General features: G+C 38.6%; 1 protein-coding gene across 17 annotated transcripts in view; it reads left to right on the top strand.

Annotated features, from left to right (window-relative positions):
• MCTP1 (multiple C2 and transmembrane domain containing 1) overlaps positions 1 to 19,695 on the top strand; it is a gene marked incomplete at its 3' end in the record, with an annotated part of 541,466 nt that extends 521,771 nt beyond the window's left edge. For 11 of the 17 annotated variants that reach the window (XM_082620971.1, XM_082620972.1, XM_082620978.1 and 8 more), the window contains 4 exons: positions 625 to 734; positions 4,667 to 4,776; positions 16,090 to 16,187; positions 17,670 to 19,695. In XM_082620971.1, the coding sequence (XP_082477097.1) occupies positions 625 to 734; positions 4,667 to 4,776; positions 16,090 to 16,187; positions 17,670 to 17,741 (390 nt within the window). Of the gene's footprint in view, positions 1 to 624; positions 735 to 4,666; positions 4,777 to 16,089 lie in introns of all 17 variants that reach the window. The other 6 variants (XM_082620968.1, XM_082620981.1, XM_082620982.1 and 3 more) reach the window with 1 other exon arrangement.
• Between the last annotated feature and the right edge of the window lie 636 nt (positions 19,696 to 20,331).

Consider the following 20,331-nt stretch of genomic DNA (forward strand, 5'->3'; position numbering starts at 1 on the left):
AAGTATGTGACTATTATTCATAAGAGGCGGGGCCAGGCTAACTGTGTATCTGATCTACCTAAGGTGCTGTCTAGAAGTGGCCACTTACTGGATTTCAGTTGACCTTGTTATTTTTTTATTTAAATTTTTTTTGCAGTTTTCATTGCTCACAGGTCTTCTCATTTGCACCCAGCATTCCCTTCTATTAAAATATCTGGAGCCAAGACCAAACTTAGGTGTATGGGTGCTGGGGCCAAGAAACTGGGTTTGCTAAGTATCTCATCATGGTAGGTCCAGGGTCAGCACAGATTCCGCATTTGGTCATTCTGAGACCTGATCTCTTTATACCTCCCCTCCCCCTGGCTGAGATGTTTCTGCTTGCCAGGGCAAGAGCAACAGAATCTGAGTCTTGTGCTTTGCAGCCACCTTTATACTAGCACAGGTCCGTAATGCTGAGTACTCTTCCTCCTCTACCTCCTTTCATATCCTAAAAATTTCATGGGCTTCATGTATCCATTTATATATATGCAAAAATGAAGTTCATTTAAGTTTAAAAATGTAAGAGTGGGACAATTAAAAGAATTCAAGCCCTCAAGGATACCTTTACTCATATAGAATCTCTCTCTCTTTTTTATTGTATTTTAGGACAGCGAAAAAAAGGGATTTATAAATAAAATCTATGCCATCCAGGAAGTATGTATCAGTGTCCAGAACATCCTAGATGAAGTTGCTTCCTTTGGCGAAAGGATAAAGAAGTGAGTGATGCTGACATGTGAGCCCTGGTCTTCTGTGGGACAGTGTCCATTTGTTTCTCAGAGGGTGAACTGCCACATTCTTTCTGGCAGGGGACACTCCTGGGTGGTCTATTGCTCAATTTTATCATTATTTACTTTGTTTCTGCCAGTCTTTGGTTTTATGAAAGTTCTGTCAATTTCCTCCTTGAAATTTAGAACATATTGGTTGGAAAGAAGTCATACTTGTAGCTTTGAAGAAATAACACCGTCCTAAATTTTAGCACATTTTCACAGTGAGACTTTGTTCTTACACAGAATATGAAATTGAGATAGGAAAAAAATAAACCAAGTTAAATGAGGATTTCAGGTAATCAAGACACACCTGCATTTTATTATTGGTCGAGTTATAATTTCATCAATAAAGTTAAATTAAAAAAAATCATACTATATATAGCACCCTGCAAAAATATGCTTTCAATTTTGTATATTTAAATAGCTGAGATCATAATTATAGATGAAATAAACTAATACTTTGTCATTTAGAAAATATACATAATTTTTATAATTTACAAAACAATTTTTTAAACAAGGAAATAGAGCTTCATTGAGAGCTGACGTAAAATTAAGAAACATATTACTCGCATTTTACTTCAAATAGTTTTATTAATATATATTTTAAAACAACTGTTTAATTATAAAAATGGTAAGGTGGATTTATAATTAGTTATTAGTAGAAAATATACTAAGGCCCCGTACCGACTAAACTATATGAAAATTGGCCTACATAATGATTTCTAAATGATCTATTCAAGAAGGGGTGCTGTATATCTGGATAAGCCTACATTTTCCTAGTTTTATATATCTATTCATTGTTTACTATTCATAACCAAAAGTGTTCTGCAGATTTAGATCCTTGGGCATACATAGAAATTGAAAGGAGTAAATTATGTAAACTAAAGGTGTGAGTCATTCATCTGGTGCCTTTCATGTTTCAAGGCATAATGCATTTTATTTTGTATAATTTTTTGTTTAACACATTTCCACATATGCATAGGTGCTGAGTTTCCACTTTTTCATATCATATCAGACAGAACAGCCTCCCTCTCACTCCCAAATGTGCCTCTAAGCAACATTCAGTATCAGACTTCTAAAGACTGATTTCCACATCTTTTCTCTTTTCTTCTTCTCCATGTTATTTACATCTCTAAGCATGTTTCCTTGTTCTCCACAACCTATCTGCAGAAGCAGAGTGTGAAGTTCTAAATGGGGCATTTCCCTATTGAGTATTGTCCTTTCTCTGAGGTACACTGTGTATTGATTACCTGACAGAAACACCTCATTTATATCAGAAGACCCTGGGTCAACTCTAAGGTCAGGATTGTGAATGCCTGAAGGGGAGAGGCTTCTTTGTAACTCTGGGTGTTAGGAGACTCAGACAGGTGCTTGGCTGGAAAAGACCATGGCCAGTTGAAGGAAATGACCAGATCCTGGCTGTGGACCAGCCTTGGGGAAAACTGGATTTTGTGAACTTTTCAAGGTATAGACAGAGGTGCAGGTATAGGCTGAGGTACAGGAGCACAGCAATAGGATCTAGTGAGTCTTGTAGGAGCTATCTTTTCAGCACAGTAATCTTTCAAATACTGTAAGAGAGAAGCTCCTCCTGGGGTCATGTGGGATAAAATGGATCTATCCAGAAAGCAGATACAGAAGCAATCTTTAAGTACAAAATGAAAGCCTCCATAATTACCACATCTTGTTACTAAATCATTCCAGAACTTTCTTGAATTGCATCTCTTAAGATCATATTCTAGATATAGATTCCACAATGCACTGTGGAAAAAGAAAAGGGCAGTCTTTTTTTCCCCGTGGGAAAAAAGCTACACTGGTTTTCCTTGCCATTTTTCCTTCCAAGAGGAGGAAGAACACAGGGAGGGCTTCAGTGAGGCTGCCCAGAGAGAGGGTTTTCTGCGTGAAGAGCCAGTGCCCTCACACATGGAGTGGTGTGATAGATGGCTCTGAGCTGAGCCACAGGAGAGCAAACAGACCCTCAGCCTTCTGTTCTCTCTACAAGCGGGCAGAAGCAAGGGAACTACAGGTGTCAGTGAAGGAGGGAAGGCATGATTCTTTGCCTGGTGACAGTTATAGGACTCACTCTGGCCATAGGAGATAAAAAAAACACGACAGCAAAGCCAGACCCCAAGAGTTACTAAAAACAAGACAACCAGATTGATCCAACTTTGGCTTTTTTTACTAGAAAAAAACATTTTTAGGAATTTGACCTAGAGAAAGATGAAAAGCAAGCCATATGCCACAAAGCTAAGGAATAACTCTTAAGTGTTAGGCTGAAGGGCAGTACATGAGAAAAATCCTTTATTGGATCAAAAACTTCCCTGGAAAAACCCAGCCCAAGTGAGCATAGCATCCATTACTGAGAAATTAGAAGAAATAAAAAACACTGACATTTATCCATATCATGTACAATTTCATAATTTCTTGAAGTGTCTTGGCGCCCTTCTCACTGCTTGCTAAGAAGAAATGCCATACTTTAGACTCCTAGAGTTGAATGGCTCTAATAACTTCATCTTGATTCACATAAACATGTTGCCATCACTACCAGTCTTCCTGGATACAATAAAAGCTGTCCCCATTTTATAACCGGGAAGGTTGACGCTTAGAGAGGTTTACCACCTAAAGTCACATAGCAGAATCTAGGCTTTGAACACAGATTTGCTACCTTCTTTGGTTTTTTTTCATTAAATTATGCTAAAGAGTCACTCAGCAAGATGTGTTAGTTCCTCTTTGGAGGCTGAACTTCAAGGCAATGGTATGCCTATAAATGGAGATATGGTTATATACCCAACCTTGAAGGCTCCATGGAATGTTTCTGTTTACTTTATAATTTTGTCACTCTCTCTTAGAAACTACCAGACTCACAATAGATGTTCTACACAAAAAGCCTAAAAATATCCCAGTCTTGCCACGTTCCATTTGCCTTCTGTCTTGATCTTTCTTTTTGTCTCATTAAAGTCCTTCCCATCTTAGTACTGTCTCTTTTGTAACTTCCTGTCCTTCTGTTCATTGATCCCATTTTTGTTCTTTGTTCTGATGTTATATCATTGTCAGTACTCCGTCTTGCTCCCTTCCCTGACCCTCTACATTATTAGTCACCAGCAGTGTGGAAACACTGCAGAGCCATCAGCCAGGCCCTGTTATAACCCACCCTTTTCCAGCTTATACTCCCTTTTTAGTCTTCCCAAAAAATCTATCATGTGCCATGTTCCCCTTTGCTATCAACAAGGTAGGGAGAATGGTAGGTAATGTTGACTTTATTTCTTAATTATGTATTTCTGGGAAGAGGGCTATGATGGCAGGTGAATTTTTACAAAATTCCCCCTTCCTGACTTCTAATTCCATTTGAAACATAACTGAAGTGGGAAGTGAGTATTCCTCTAAGGATTTCTAAAGTTCTGAGGATTTACACAACCGTGTAAGATTTAGATCTATGGACAATCGTTGGCAACATTTTATTTCCAGTGTGGTTAATCCTGTGTGAGAGTTCATAGAAGAAAGAATGGTAGGCCCAGGGGCATTCTCCTCTATGAAAATTTGGAGAAAACAAGATTCAGTACTAGTTTTAGAAGTAGAAAAAGATTTTTAAACCATGGGGAGTCACCCAAGTAGTGTGATGACTTTAGACCCTTAAGTCACCTGGGACAATCTGGAGAGGTTGGTGTCAACACCCTTTACCTGGGCCCTGTGTTCATGAAGTTGAGCAGATTATGACTAACCTGTGTCTTCTGATAGCCTATTACAATTGGCATCTATTCCAGAGAGAAATACAGTCTTTACTAGATCCTTAGTCCAGATTTTGAATCAGAATCACATTTATTTTCATCTTTGTTTGAAAAAAGTATGAAGTGCTCAGATTGCTGATGTATTCATTTCTCATTCAGTACTTTCAACTGGACCATCCCATTCTTAAGCTGGCTGGCCATTGTAGCCCTCTGTGCGTTCACACTCATCCTGTACCTCATTCCGCTGAGATACATTGTCCTTGTCTGGGGTAAGTAAAGCCTTTTTTTTTTTAAACTGTCATAGCTGCTAAGAACAAACTATTTTTAAAGGATGAGTTATACCGTCAGTAGTTCCCTATATTTATGGTCATGAAGTTACTCCATGATGAAAAGAGACAGGTCAGTTAAAAATCACAAGAGTATAAAGATTTAGGTCTATCTGCAAATGCATTTTTCTTATCTGGCACCATAGGCTCCATCATACTATAAACATGTAGTTGTGCAGATTCTTCATATATCAAAGTGTAGCTTTGTCTAGATATCACTCTGATTTATTTCCACCATTTATTCATAAACAGAGGCATTTTGATCCATATGGTGCATTTAGGACAATATGCTTTTGTGCTGTGGTACTTTATCTTACGGAAATGTCCGTAAACATGGTACTATATATGGCTGCCTGTTTAAGAGGTCACCTTTAAGGAAGCAGGAAAAGGGTCCTTGGCATTGGCAGGCTGCTTGGGAACAAAAAAACCTGCTTTATGTGTACTAAACAAGAATGCTTCTTGTTAAAACCCACTTTAAAGGTGATATTTGGGGGTCCTAATTTCTAATGCAATTATGCTTCATGCAAACAGTTCCTATGTACCTAGACTATACTTAGGTGGTACTTTCAGCATTCTTCATAGTTTGGGGGTTTTTGGGTTTTTTTCTTTCTCTTATCTGACAATTGTTTGGAAAACTCAATTTTCAGTCTCCAAGACCAACTAACATAAAACTACATTAATGATATATACATATATATATATATAAACAAGACTGGGTAGGAGTAGAATTCTCTACTTGCCCCTGGCCTGCATTACACCTGAGACTGCTAAACTTATACAAAATGCAAAGAACCAAAATGGGTTTTAATTTCAGAACACATGTGCTTACACTGAAAGCAAAAAGATGAAAAGGAATGTTTTGTTCTTTTCTTCTTAAGGCTTTTAAAGAAATATCCTGGAATAAAATGAAAAAGGGTCTGATGTCTCCAAGCCCTCCAGTTTAAAAATCCTTACCTCGCTATTCTTTTTGGCATATCTTGTCATATCTTGAGCACGCCCTCTTGCCCCTTATCATCACTATCATTACCTTTACATCTTGGGTAGGGAGTGGAGGGTGAAGGGAAGGATGATTATGTTTTCCTGCCTTAATTTCTATCATTTAAAGAAACAGTTTCAACTAAGACAGTGCTTTCACTATACAAGGGAAGAGGCATTTCCACCATGTTCTTGCGTCGCTATTGTATGCTCTTTCATTCCTTCCTCTGATATTTAAAACAGGTGCTGTTTTATTGAAGGAATTAAGGTAGGGCGTTAGGTGTGGCAGTTTATTACCTCTAACCTACTTAGGGTCAGACCTGCCATCTCAGTTGTGATAGGTGGGGAACTCTGGGTTTCCTTTCCCCAGGTTCTCAGAAACTGGAGCCCACGGCAGGCATCTGGCTGTGTAATCTGGGTTGGCCTCACTGGCAAGCTGTCTTAAACGTAATTTGCAGAGAATGTGTTTGGGTCTCTTGTTTCATCAAATAAAATAAAACAAAGAACAGTATTCCTTTAGTGGTAGGTGATTGCTGAAATATTAAATAGAAATTTAAGACATGAGTCTCACATGGGGAGACAGGGACCAAATCATAATTGCATTAGTTTATTCTGCTGAACTCCCTGAAGAAGAGCCAAGATGCTCCAGTTTGTGACCCAGTTTTTACCACTCTGATTTCATAAAAAGCTGTTTATTTATGTATTTTTATGTGAATATGCTTGGTAATTTATTAACTGCAATATAAATTTAAAACAGTAGACTTATCCAATTGAAATTCTACATTATTCCATAGAATATGTAGAATAGGTACTTCTAGTTTTATACATTATTTTGACATTTCTACCTCATTAAATTTGGGGGTTTTGTTTTGTTTTTTGTATAATATTTCCAAATTCATCTGTGTTTGCCCCCATCCACATTTGCTCTTCAGGTAGCAGAGGATTCACTGTTGAATTTAGCATGGGTAGGTATGGCTCATTTTTAATGGTTCTTGGCCATTTTAATCCAAGAAGTGATCCAAGTAAGTCAATCACAGTAGCATTGTTTGCAAGCCTTAAATTTAAATTTCTTATAATTTAAAAGGAAAATTGGTTTCTAAAAATGTCAATGCCAGAAATATAGAAATGGAAACATATTTTCTTTCTTGTGATGAGAACTTTTAAGATCTACTCTTTTAGCCACTTTCAAATGTGCAGTACAGTATTAACTAGAGTCACCATGCTGTACATTAGATCCCCGTGACACTTTATTGCTGGAAATTTGTACCTTTTGACTCCCTTACCCACCTTCCCACTCCTCCGCCTCTGGTAACCACCAGGCTGTTCTCTGTATCTATGAGCTTGATTTTTGTTTTTGTTTTTTTTAAGGATTCCACATATAAGTGAAATCATATGCAGTACGTGTCTTTCTCTGTCTGACATATTTCACTTAGTGTAATGAATGCCCTTGAGGTCAATGCATGTTATCACAAATGGGAAGATTTCAAACTTTTTGATGGCTGAATAATATTCCATTGTGCATATATATACCACAACTTTTCTACCCATTCATCCATCAATGGACACTTAGGTTGTTTCCATGTCTTTGCTATTATAAATAATGCTGAATGAACATGGGGGTGCACATGTATTTTTGAATCAGTTTTTGTTTTCTTCAGATAAATACCCAGAAGTGAAATTACAGGATCATAGTGGTAGTTTTATTTTTAATTTTTTGAGGACCCTCCATACCTTTTTCTGTAGTGGTTGCACCGATTTACATTCCCACCAGCAGTTCACAAGGGGTCCCTTTTCTCCACACCCTCCCCAACATTTATTATTTATAGACTTTTTGATGATACAGCCATTCTGACAGGTGTGAGGTGATATCTCATTGTGGTTTGGATTTGCATTTCCCTGATGATTAGTGATATTGACCATCTTTTCATGTATCCGTTGGCCATCTGTCTTCTTTGGAAAAATGTCTATTCGGATCCTCTGCCCATTTTTTAATTGTTGTTTTTGACAATTGAGTTGTATAAGTTTTTACTATATTTTGGATATTAGCCCCTTATCAGATATGATTTGCAAATATTTTCTCCCATTCTGTAGGTTGCCTTTTCGTTTTGTTGATGGTTTTCTTTGCTGTGCAGAAGCTTTTTAGTTTGACACAGTCCCACTTATTTTTACTTTGGTTATCACCTATAGTTTCTTCTAGGAGTTTCGTGGTTTCAGGTCTTACATTCAAGATTTAGTACGTTTTGAGTAATAATTTTTGTAAGTGGTATAAGATAGTGGTCTAGCTTCATTCTTTTGCTTGTGCCAGTCCAATTTTCCCAACATCATTTAATGAGGAGACTGTCCTTTCCCCATTGTATATGCTTGGCTCCTTTGTTGTAAATTAATTGACCAGGGACTTCCCTGGTGGCACGTTGGTTAAGAATCCACCTGCCAATGCAGGGGACACAGGTTTGAGCCCTGGTCCGGAAAGATCCCACATGCCACGGAGCAACTAAGCCCGTGCGCCACAACTACTGAGCCTGCGCTCTACAGCCCGCGTACCTAGAGCCTGTGCTCCACAACAAGAAAAGCCACTGCAATGAGAAGCCCACACACTGTAATAAGAGTAGCCCCTGCTCACCACAAATTGAGAAAGCCCATGCACAGCAACGAAGACCCAATGCGGCCAAAAATAAATTTATTAAAAAAAATTGACCATATATACATGGGCTTATTTCTGGGCTCTCTATTCTCTTCCATTGATCTATGTCATCTGTTTTTATGCCAATACAATACTGTTTTAATTACTATAGGTTTATAATATAGTTTGAAATCAGGGAGCATGATGGCTCCAGGTTTGTTCTTCTGTTTTAGTATTTCTTTGCAATTCAGGGTCTTTTGTGGTTCCATACAAGTTTTGGGATTATTTCTATTTCTGTGAAAAATGCCATTGGAATTTTGAAAGGGATTATATTGAAACTGAAGATGGCTGTGGGTAGTATAAACATTTTAACAATATTAATTCTTTTAATCCTTGAGCAAGGAATACCTTTCCATTTATTTGTGTCTTCTTCAATTTCTTTCCTCAGTGTCTTACAGTTTTCAGTGTACAGGTTTTTCATCTTCTGGGTTAAATTTGTTATTAAGTATTTTATTATTTTTGATGGGATTGTTTTAATTTCTCTTTCTGATAGTACATTGTTAGTGTATAGAAATGCAACAGATTTTTGTATATTGATTTTGTATCCTGCAACTTTACTGAATTCATTTATTAGTTCTAACAGTTTTTTGGTGGAGTCTTTAGAATTTTCTCTATATAAAAAACCATGTCATCTGCAAATAGTGAGTTTTACTTCTTCCTTTCCAATTTGCATTGTTTTAAAATCTATTTGTCTTATATAAGTATAGCTTCCCCTGAATTCTTTCGGTTCCATTTGCATGGAATATCTTTTTCTATCCCTTCATGTTTAGTCTGTGTGTGTCCTTACATCTGACTTAATCTCTCATAGGCAGCAATATAGAAGGGTCTTTTTTTAAAAAAATCCATTCAGCCACTTTATGTATTTTGATTAGAAAATTTAGTTCATTTACATTAAAGTAATTATTGATAGGTATGTACTTACTGCCATTTTGTTAATTATTTTCTGGTTTGTAGTTCCTCTGTTCTTTTCTTCTCTTGCTTTATTTTGTGGTTACCACAAGGCTTATGTACAAGAACTTAATTTAAAAAAAAAAAACAATTTTTTTTTTTTTAGCTGTGTTGGGTCTTTGTTGCTGCATGTGGGCTTTCTCTCTAGTTGTGGTGAGTGGGGGCTACTCTTCATTGCAGTGCATGGGCTTCTCATTGTGGTGGCTTCTCTTTGTTGTGGAGCTGGGCTCTAGGCACATGGGCTTAGCTGCTCTGTGGCATGTGGGATCTTCCTGGACCAGGGCTTGAGCCCATGTCCCCTGCATTGGCAGGTGGATTCTTAACCACTGCACCACCAGGGAAGTCTCAAGAACTTAAGTTTGAATGCATTTGAAAGTTCTAAATTTTTACTCTATTTCCCCATTTTATATGTTACATTTTACACCTTTTTATTGTTGTGTATCCCTTAACTAAATATTGTAGTTATAGTTATTTTTACTATATTTGTTGTATAATCTTCATACTAGCTTTATAAATGATTAATCCACTATGTTTAGTATATATTTACCTTTACTAGTGACATTTGTACTTGCATGTGTTTTCTTTCTACTTATAGCACACTTTCTTTTGGCTTAAAGAAGTCCCTTTAACATTTGTCATAAGGCAGTTTAGTAATGATAAACTCTTTTAGCTTTTGCTTGTCTGGAAAACTCTCTTTTTCAGTTCTGAAGGATAACTTAGCTGAGTAGAGTGTTCTTGCTTGGAAGTCTTTTTTCTTTCAGCACTTTGAATATATTATGCCATTCCTTTCTAGTCTGCAAAGTTTCTCCTCAAAAATCTGCTTATAGTCTTTTGGGGGTTCTCGTGTACATAACAAGTTGTTAATCTCTTGATGCTTTTATGACTCTTGTCCTTAACTTTTCACATTTTAATTATATGTCGATGTGGGTTTCTTTGGGTTTCTCTTATTTGGAACTCCCTGGGCTTCCTGGATCTGTATGTCTGTTTTCTTCCCCAGATTAAGGAAGTTTTCAGCCATTATTTCTTAAAATACGTTTTCTGCCCTTTTCTCTCTCTCTTCCCCTGCTGGGACTCCCTATAATGCAAATGTTAGTATGCTTGATGTTGTCCCCATGAGTCCCTTAAGCCATCTTCACTTTTTGTCATTTTTTTCTTTTTGCTGTTCTGATTTTCAATGATCCTTTCTTCTTCTTCATCTAGTCTGCTGTTGAATTCCTCTAGTGTATTTTTCAGTTCAATTATTTTATTCTTCAGCTCTGTGACTTCTATTTGGTACTTATATGTTCTATCTCTTGGTTGAACTTCTCACTTTGTTCATCCATACCCTCCTGAGTTTGGTGAGTATATTTATGAGCATGACTTTGAACTCCTTATCAGGTAAATAACATCTCCATTTCATTAAGGTTTTTCTCCCTGAGGTTTATCTTGTTCTTTCATTTGAAACATTTTCCTCATTTTGCTTGAATCTCTGTGTTGGTTTCTATGCCTTATATGAAAGAGCCACCTCTCCTAGTCTTGAAGTAGTGGTCTTGCATAGCAGATGAACCTTATCATTCAACCTTGCCTTAGCTCTTAGTTGTCTCCCAAACCTTTGTGATTGTCCAAGCAGCCTATTCTATTCTATTCTATTTATTTATTTATTTTTGGCTGTGTTGGGTCTTTGTTGCTGCATGCAGGCTTTCTCTAGTTGCAGAGAGCAGTGGCTTCTCTTGTTGTGGAGCATGGGCTCTAGGGCGTGTGGGCTTCAGTAGTTGTGGCACATGGGCTCAATAGTTTTGGCTCGCAGGCTCAGTAGTTGTGGCACACGGGCTTAGTTGCTCTGTGGCATGTGGGATCTTCCCGGACTAGGGCTTGAACCCATGTCCCCTGAATTGGCAGGCGGATTCTTAACCACTGTGCCACCAGGGAAGTCCAAGCCTATTTTATTTTTAATAGCCCTCAGTAGTTGAGGATGTGTGAAGACCTGTCAGTGTCTCAAACAGGAGGATCTCAGGCAGCACCTAGATTCAGGCTAATTGAAAGTCATTCCCTTAGGCAGTAGCTTTTAAATTATGCAGATATATACAGTGGGATTGCAAGTGTAAGCCCAGCTGGCCACCAGAGACAGATGATCTGGAGGTGTCCCCTGGGTGACAGTCACAAAAATCAGGGCTTTGGATGAGTTTATAAGCTCCTTTCTGGGAGATACTGATGAGCTGTGGTGAAGCCGAGGGAGAGTGCAAAGATAGCATCCCCTGGCCTGTGTCCCCTGAGAGCACCTGCATAGGCCCCTAGATGTGTGCCAAACCTGAAAGCTGCCCCTCAGGCCAAAGCTCCAGGACAAGCAAATAGGCCTCTTTCATAGAAAGACTGGGGTGTGTTTCAGTCTCCTGTTTGTGCAGTGCCCTGGTGGTGGTACCTTGCAGAGAACTATCTCTTGACTGTTACAGTCCTGTGAGACTCAGGAACATCAGCGCCCCTGACCACCAGAGTCAGGCAGTCAAGGGGCATCCCCTGGGTGGCAGCTGCAAAAACTGGGGCACCAGACATGTGTAAGAGCTCCTCTCTGAGGTGTCTGGAAGGGTTTACAGTCAGCCCTTAGATGTGTGTTTAATTAGAAGCCTGCCATGATAAAATTATAGGCCCGTTTCACAGAGAGATTGAGCTCCTTGGTCTGTTACTTCTTGCTGTGCCCTGAGGGTGTTAGCTGTTTAAGACCTCTTTCTCTATTGGTTACAGTCCTTTGGGACCTGCAAACATAAGCCCCTCTGGCCACCAGAACTAGGCAATGTAGAGGTGTCTCCTGAGAGCAGTTGCAAAAGTTGGGGCACCAGCCGAGGTTCTGGGAGATACTGGCAAGCTAGAGCAAGGCACAGAGAGAATGCAAAGATTGCATCCACCAGCCTCCATTGGCCTCTGTTCCCTGAGAACACTTCCATAGGCTCCTAGAAGTGTGCCAGAGCAGATTCCTGCCCCTCAGGCCAAAGCTCCTGGACAAGCAAATAGCGCTCTTTCTTGGAAAGACTGGGGTGTTTCAGTCTGCTGTCTGTCCAGTGCCCTGGGGGTGGTAGCCTGCCAAGAACTGTCTCTCGAATGTTATAGCTCCAGGGGACCCAGGAGCACCAGTCCCCTGGCCTCCAGAGCCAAGCAATGAAGGGGTACCCCCTGGTGGCAGCCACAAAACCCAGAATACAAGACGTGGGTAAAAGCTTCCCTCCAGGAGATACTGGTGCTCTGAAGTACAGTAGAGGGAGAGCTCAAAAATGGGGGCCACCAGCTTCTGTCCCCAGATAGTATCCCAGCAGGCCCCTGCCTCTCCAGCCAACTCTTTAAGAATTTTCTTCACATAAAACCTGGGCACCTTTCAAACAGCTGCCTCTGTGCTGGGCCCTGGGGTGAGTGAGTGCTCATGAGCTCTTTAAGAGCCATTCTCCTTTCACTATAGCACTTTGGGTCTCATGGATGCAAGCCCATTGACTTTCAAAGCCAGATGCCTTGAGGGCTCAACTTTCAGGTGCAGGTCTTAAAAGCTGAGGTGCCTTATGTGGTGTACAAACTCTTGGCTACTCAGGGAGAAGCTCCGGGTTTGTGAGTTTCCTCCTGATGGTGGGTAGCTGAACTGGGGGTGAGGTTTATGGTGAGATTCTCAGCATCTCCTATCCACTTGAATGTAGCCTTTTTCTCATTTGCCCCACATGAAGGAGGTGCTCAGCTAGTTTTCAGGGGTGTGTTTTTTGTTTTTTTTTACCGGAAATTGTTCCATATGTAGCTGTAGAGTTCGTGTGTCCATGGGAAGAGGTGAGTTCACGATCGTCCTAGGTCACCATCTTGAACTGCCTCATAGATGTAAAACCTCAGCACCAGATGTATGTGAAAGCTCCCTTCGGGGGGATACTGGTGCTCTGGAACATGGCAGAGGGAGAGCATGAAGATGGTACCAAATGGCTGGACCGAGGCAGTCAGGGGGAGATGGTTCCTGCCAGAAAAGAAAAAAAAAGATGGTGGCTGCCAGTCTCTGTCCCTGAAGAGTACCCAGGTAGGCCCCTGAATATGTTTTGCATCAGATGCCTTCCCCTCATGACAAGCAAAATATCCTTTCCCACACAAAATCTGGTTGCCCCTGGATCAGCTGCTTCCATGCTGGGCCCTGGGGAGAGTGAGTCTGAACACACAAGTTGGTTTTTGAAGCTAGATGTTTTGAGACAAATAGACTAATAGAACAGAATTGAGAGCCCAGAAATAAACCCAAGCATATATGGTAAATTAATATTTGACAAGGGAGCTAAGAATACTCAATGAGAAAAGATAGTCTTTTCAATAAATGGTGCTAGGAAAACTGGATAGTCACATGTAAAAGAATGAAACGTGACCCCTATGTTACACCAGTCACAAAAAATAACTTGAAATGGATTGTAAGACCTGAAACCATGAAACTTCTAGAAGAAAACATTTTTTAAAAAGTTCTTTGAGGGCTTCCCTGGTGGCGCAGTGGTTGAGAGTCCGCCTGCCGATGCAGGGGACATGGGTTCGTGCCCCGGTCCGGAAAGATCACACATGCCGCGGTGCGGCTAGGCCCGTGAGCCATGGCCACTGAGCCTGCGCGTCCGGAGCCTGTGCTCCGCAACGGGAGAGGCCACAAGAGTGAGAGCCCCGCGTACTGCAAAAAAAAAAAAAAAAAAAAGAAGAAAAAAGTTCTTTGACATGGGTCTTGGTAATGATTTCTTGAAAAACACAACAACAAAATTAAAAATAAGCAAGTGAAACTGCATCGAGCCAAAAAGCTTCTGCACAGCAAAAAAAAAAAAAAAAAAACCATTAACAAAGTGAAAAGACAATCTACAGAATGGGAAAAAATATTTGCAAACCATATATCTGATAAGGGGCTAATATCCAACATATATAAAGAACTCATACAATCCAATAACAAAAAAAATTAAAAATGGGCAAGGGAGCCGAATAGACATTTTTCCAAAGAAGATATACAAATGGCCAACAGATCCATGAAAAGATGCTCAATAACCCTAGTCATTAGGGAAATGCAAATTAAAACCACAATGAGATAATAGCACCTCATGCTTGTTAGCGTGGCCATCATCAAAAAGATAACAAATGCTGGTATGGATGCAGAGGAAAGGGAACCTTGTACACTGTTGGTGGGAATGTAAATTGGTACAGCCACTATGGAGAACAGTATGGAGAGTCCTTAAAAAAATAAATATAGAACTACCATATGATCCAGCAATTACACTTCTGGGAATTTATCCAAGGGAAACAAAAAGACTAACTCCAGAAGATATCTGCACCCCCATGTTCATAGCAGCATTATTTACAATAACCAAGACATGGGAACAATCTAAGTGTCCACTGATGGATGAATGGATAAAGAAGTGGTATACAATGAAATATTATTCACCTTAAAAAAACAAGGAAATCCTGCCATTTGCAACATGAATGGCCCTTGAAGGTGTTATGTTAGTGAAATAAGTCAGAGAAAAACAAACACTGTATGATTTCACTTATATGTGGAATTGAAAAAAAAAAAAAAAAAAAAAAGCAAAAATAAAACCCCTGAAAAGCCCAAACATCAAACTCACAGAAAAAGAGAAAAAAATTTTTTCTTTTATCTATACGAGATGATGGATATTAGCTAAGTCTACTGTGGTAATCATTTCACTATATGTGTACATCAAACCATCATGCTGTATACCTTAAACTTGTATGTCAATTATTTCTCAAAAGTAGAAAAAGAAAAAAATCTTGATGTTTTGGGGGCTCATCTCTCCAGGTGCAATTCTTAAAAGTTGGGGAAGCCTGATTTGGGGTTCAAACCCTCACTGCTCAGAGAGAAGTCCCTCCTGATTGTGGGTTCTCAGGCTAGGGGTGGTGTTTATGGTGTGGTTGTGTCCCTGCCTCTCCTACCTGCTTCGATGTGGGCCTTCTCACGATTGCCGGTGTGTAGACTCACTCAGCCAATTTTTAGGTTATTTTCAGAGGCAGCTGTTCCATATGTAGCTGTAGATCCAGCATGTTGGTGGGAAGAGATGTGTTTGGGATCCTTATATGTCGCCATCTTCAAAGCTTTTTATTTTTTTAAAGCTGGTGGTTAAACCCTTCCAAATTCCAGGTCATTTTGAAATTAAAACAAAAAAAGCAAAAACCCAGGTTAGTTTGCATAATAACAACACCTCCCCACCACTGAAAAAAAAAAGTGTATCTTTTGAAAAGGGGGAACAAGTCAGTCAGATTTCTTGCCTTAAAAACAAGCCCAATCCAAAATGTAGGGAGACAAGTTTCATCATAGATGAAACATTAAAGCAAAGCTTCTAAGTACTGTAACACTGAGGGGAAAGGCAAGATAGGTCATTGATCATTCTTGCCAGGTGCCTTTTGTTTCCCAAATAGAAAGCCTTTCCTGCTGGGAAGAAGCCACTGAAGTACAAAGAGAAAAACAGAACAGCCATGGAGTTGGGAAGGTGGAAAGAAGGAGGGAAAGAGGGAGGGAGGGAGGGAGGGAGGAAGGAAGGAAGAAAACTGGGTTTACTGGTTCATTCAGTCAAGGCTGAAATAAAGGCAGCTTAATCTAGATCTTTAAATCACCACAACACTTCTGCCAGAAATGTGTATTTGAACTCCAAACTTTATAGATTTCAATGTTTGATCTGTCACTTTTTCAGGCATCAATAAATTTACAAAAAAGCTGCGGAGTCCATACGCAATTGATAATAATGAACTACTTGACTTCCTTTCCAGAGTCCCTTCAGATGTGCAAGTGGTATGTAGGTTTCATTATTATAACTACAGGCATAGCTCATTTTATCGTGCTTCACTGATATTTCTTTCTTTTCTTTTTTTTTTTTTTTTTACACGTTGAAGGTTTGTGGCAACCTCGCATTGAGCAAGTCTATTGGAACAATTTTTTCCAACAGCATTTGCTCACTCTGGGTCTGTGTGTCACATTTTGGTAATTCTTGAAATGTTCTGAACTTTTTCATTATTATTATATTTGTTATGGTGGCCTATGATCATTGATCATTCATGTTACTATTGTAAAAAGATTAATACTTGCTGAAGGCTCAGATGATGGTTAGCATTTTTTTAGCAATAAAGCACTTTTAAATTAAGGTATTGCTGTTTTTAGATATAATGCTATTGCACACTTAAGACTTCAGTATACCATAAACAGAACTTTCATATGCACTGGGAAACCAAAATATTCATGTGACTTGCTTTATTGCAATATTTGCTTTACTGCAGTGGCCTGGAAACAAACATGCTATATCTGTAAGGTATGCCTGTATCTTTTTAATGTAGTGTGGCATTGGGTTTTAACTTTTGTATCCATTGAATTTTGAAGGTTTTAGAAGAGCTAAGTAAAGCTAATAAAGCCTGTAGAAGATTTTGCCATTCAGGAATTAGCCCAGTTGGGGTGTTATCCAAGAACTACTTACAGAGAAGATTGGGGAATGAGAGGCCATTGCATAGAGAACCTACCAGGGTGTCAGGGGGACAGTCCTCCCCCAGGGTTCAGCTGGAGTTTGTGAAGGGAAGTCACCATCACCTGAAGGAGGAATTAGGAATATTAGATGGTGAAAGCAAAGTATGCCAGCAGACATTGAGAAAAACACTTCCTTAAATAAATGGCACGAATTAAGTGAGTTTTAAAGATGTCTGTTTTAGAGATCAGTGAAGGGGGAAAGAGTAACTGATTTTTGAGAACCGGGGCATATCTCAATCCTTTGAAAGCCTTGGAGGTTAATTAATGCCCACTGATCATTAAGTATTTTCAGAGTAAAATGAGAAACGTTTTTATCAAACTATTGAAGCTGGGTTGGAGCAATACCTTTTTCCTTTGTTTCAGCTGAGTTTTTGATTTGGTATCAGACATGAGAGTGGGCTGGATGGAGATGAAGCTGATATTAAACAAGCACATAATAAATTATAGAGAACCATTATTCGGCCCTTCAAAATAGATGGAGATGGTTCTGCTTTTAATGTTACTTGGGTATAGGCAATAGAGACCTCAGCCTGTTACCAAAGTTCACATCAGGGCTCTCATGTAGATTCTGGCAAGATTTCCCTTGACTCTTTGCTCTATCATTCTATTGTTTTCTGCATCCCAGCTGCAGATCGCATACTGCTTCCAGAGCGAGCACTTTCTTTTTCCCCAAGCATAGTCTCTCAATTCCTTTGCTTTTCCTTCCTTTGCCAGAAAGTGGCCACCTGACCAGCCTTTCTCTGAACTCTGTTTAAACAGGTGCAATACCAAGAACTGAAACCAGATCCTTCTCATAGCCCATGTAAAAGGAAGAAAAACAATCTTGGCTAGCCAGCTCCCAGCACTGAGGAGACCAGCATCTGTTTGGGAAGATAAAAGGAAAAGCCTTCAGCCTGAGCCGCATTTCCTTTCTTTCTGTTTTTTATTTATTTTGCCATTTTACCATGATTGAGAGAATTTGTAAATAGTGTACAAAGGCATATGTCTTTGAAAATATACTTCCATTGTACAGAATCAATTTGATAAAGGTTTAGCTATTGCTGCGTGAAAGCCTTGTTAGCTGTGGATAATAATATAACACATTGGAACAACAAATGTAAGAATGGTAACACTGGGAGATACACATTTCTCTAATTACAAGTGTAAGAACTAGAATATTAAATGCTCAGCTGTGCGCTGATTAAATCTACATAAAATGTAAATGACAATTTGATTTTAAAGTTTTTTTTAATGTGACTATTTTTTGTCTGAAAAGTAATCCATTACAGTTTTCTATGTTTTATACATTTCAAAAGGGAGGAGGGATCCCAGAACCTAAATAATGGAACAGATGCATTACAACTTACCATAGATTCGGATCCTGATATTCATTCCTGTGCAAATTATTTAGATATGACTAGGCTGACTTTAAGCTAATGAGTGAAGGTATATTCACCTCCTCAAGAGAATCTTCCACACACTGAAATCCTACAAAGAAAATTTCCAGATCTTCTATCATTCCATCTAAAACCTTAAAATCTCTACAGGACTACACAAAAAATACTGCCAGGTTTATAAATGATGATTGCCTATAAGGATTTTTATACCAATCACTATTAATTTGTGCCAAGTTAGCAAATTAGCAACCCAGTTCAGTTGTCAAAAATCTAGCAAATTAAATCCACATTGCTTTTGGTGTCAGATTATGCCTCTGTGCATCTAAAATTATTTAATACTCAAGTGTTCTCACAGAAAAAAAAATGTATCTACTTTCTTATTAGGTTACTGAACTGCTTTAATATGCATATTATGATTTTTGTTATTAGTGTGAATTTTAACATAGAGGAGAATGCAGTGTGCTAAGTGATATGCCAGTGTTTCATTACATTCATTTATAGAAAAAAAATCATTCTTGAAAATATGAATGCATGAAAACCTATTTTGTAAAATAAACTGCTTATGGGGAGGGGGAGTTTGCCTTTGAAAATGTTTCACTACTTACCATAGAATCTATACTTAAAAATTGCATTCCCGACTCTCATATAGTTTTTGTACCTAACTTCCTGGTATATCAAGGGAGTATACCTCTAGAGAGAATTTGGTAAGAATGTCTTGCTTCCCTGACTTGGTAGGGGATTAAGCTTGGTTGAAATTGCTGCAGTGTTTTGCACTACTTTATTAACAATGGACTGGGATAGGGTGAAGGTGGGGGTCATGCTGGAAAAATGTAGAAAAGCCAGAAGTGAGAAATATATATTTCACTCTATAGAAAGATTCTTTAAAAATAAATTTAATCTCATCAAAGCTGATTTTTAAAGTATTTTTATTTTAAAGCTATGTTGTTAAATACTGTTTCTTATGATAAAACTATTTTGATCTGTTTATACACTATGCTTGAAAGAATGTCAATTAAATTCCCTTTCTACAGAAAGGCTTTGACCTCAATATGCTCTATTTAGTGCATCATGTTTATAATGACATGCTTACATCCGCATACCATCATCGTTTGTTAAGACACATGTAATACTTCATGAAGTTGATGTTGCTACAGGAAGTTTACTGATGGAATAATTTGTTTGAAATAACTTTTGATTATACTTTGTGTGAGATTTGTGTTCCGTGCTGACATTGTCTACTCAAATGTCTACAAGCCTGATATTCTAACACCTCAGATGTACCTAGTGGATAGCAACCATTAACAGATGACTAATTTCTGTTTCATGCTATCAAATTTCAGATGTTTAGTTCAATGGTAAGGTTGACTATTCACTGCATTAAATAAAAAAATAATCTTTTCTAAAAATAATCAGTACTTTTTTGGTCTCATATAAATAATATTTTACTTAAAGAAACCCAGGTTTGGTTTGGAAGAAAAAAGACTTTCCCTGAAACCTTGCGTGCTGTATAAAACACAGCACCTTGCAGGGGTGAGTATCCAGTGACACTGCTAGAGGAGTAAGAACTATCTTGAGGCATGAAAGTGATATTCAGGGGAATCTTCATTGCTTTTACAAACTACTGCACTCACAGACTGAAAACAAGAGACTGTGAATAACAGAACTTTAACCAGTTCTTTCTCCTTCTCACGAAGGCACAATTTTGCCTTTTGAAAGCTGCTTAACTTGATTTGTTTTTGAGAGGTTTGTAAACACATAAATATTTTAAGATATCTTAAGAGACTGGATGTCACTCTAACACCTATTTGGACTGCTATATACAGTAGTCATATGAACTATGAAATATATTCCTCAATATCCTTTAGTGAGTAAACTCACTGAAGGTCATTCATTATCCAGACTACTATTATTGCCACTAATTGTGGTAATTTATAAGAAATGCATATTTAGAACTTTGTCCATTTATAAAAAGAACATGGTACTTCTTGTTTATTTTGGTACTGTTCCACAGACTCAAATTGATAGGTGCTGTCAGGATTCCAAAT

The sequence above is a fragment of the Mesoplodon mirus genome, assembly GCF_964341445.2.
Source record: "Mesoplodon mirus genome assembly, chromosome: 5".
NCBI lineage: Eukaryota > Metazoa > Chordata > Mammalia > Artiodactyla > Ziphiidae > Mesoplodon > Mesoplodon mirus.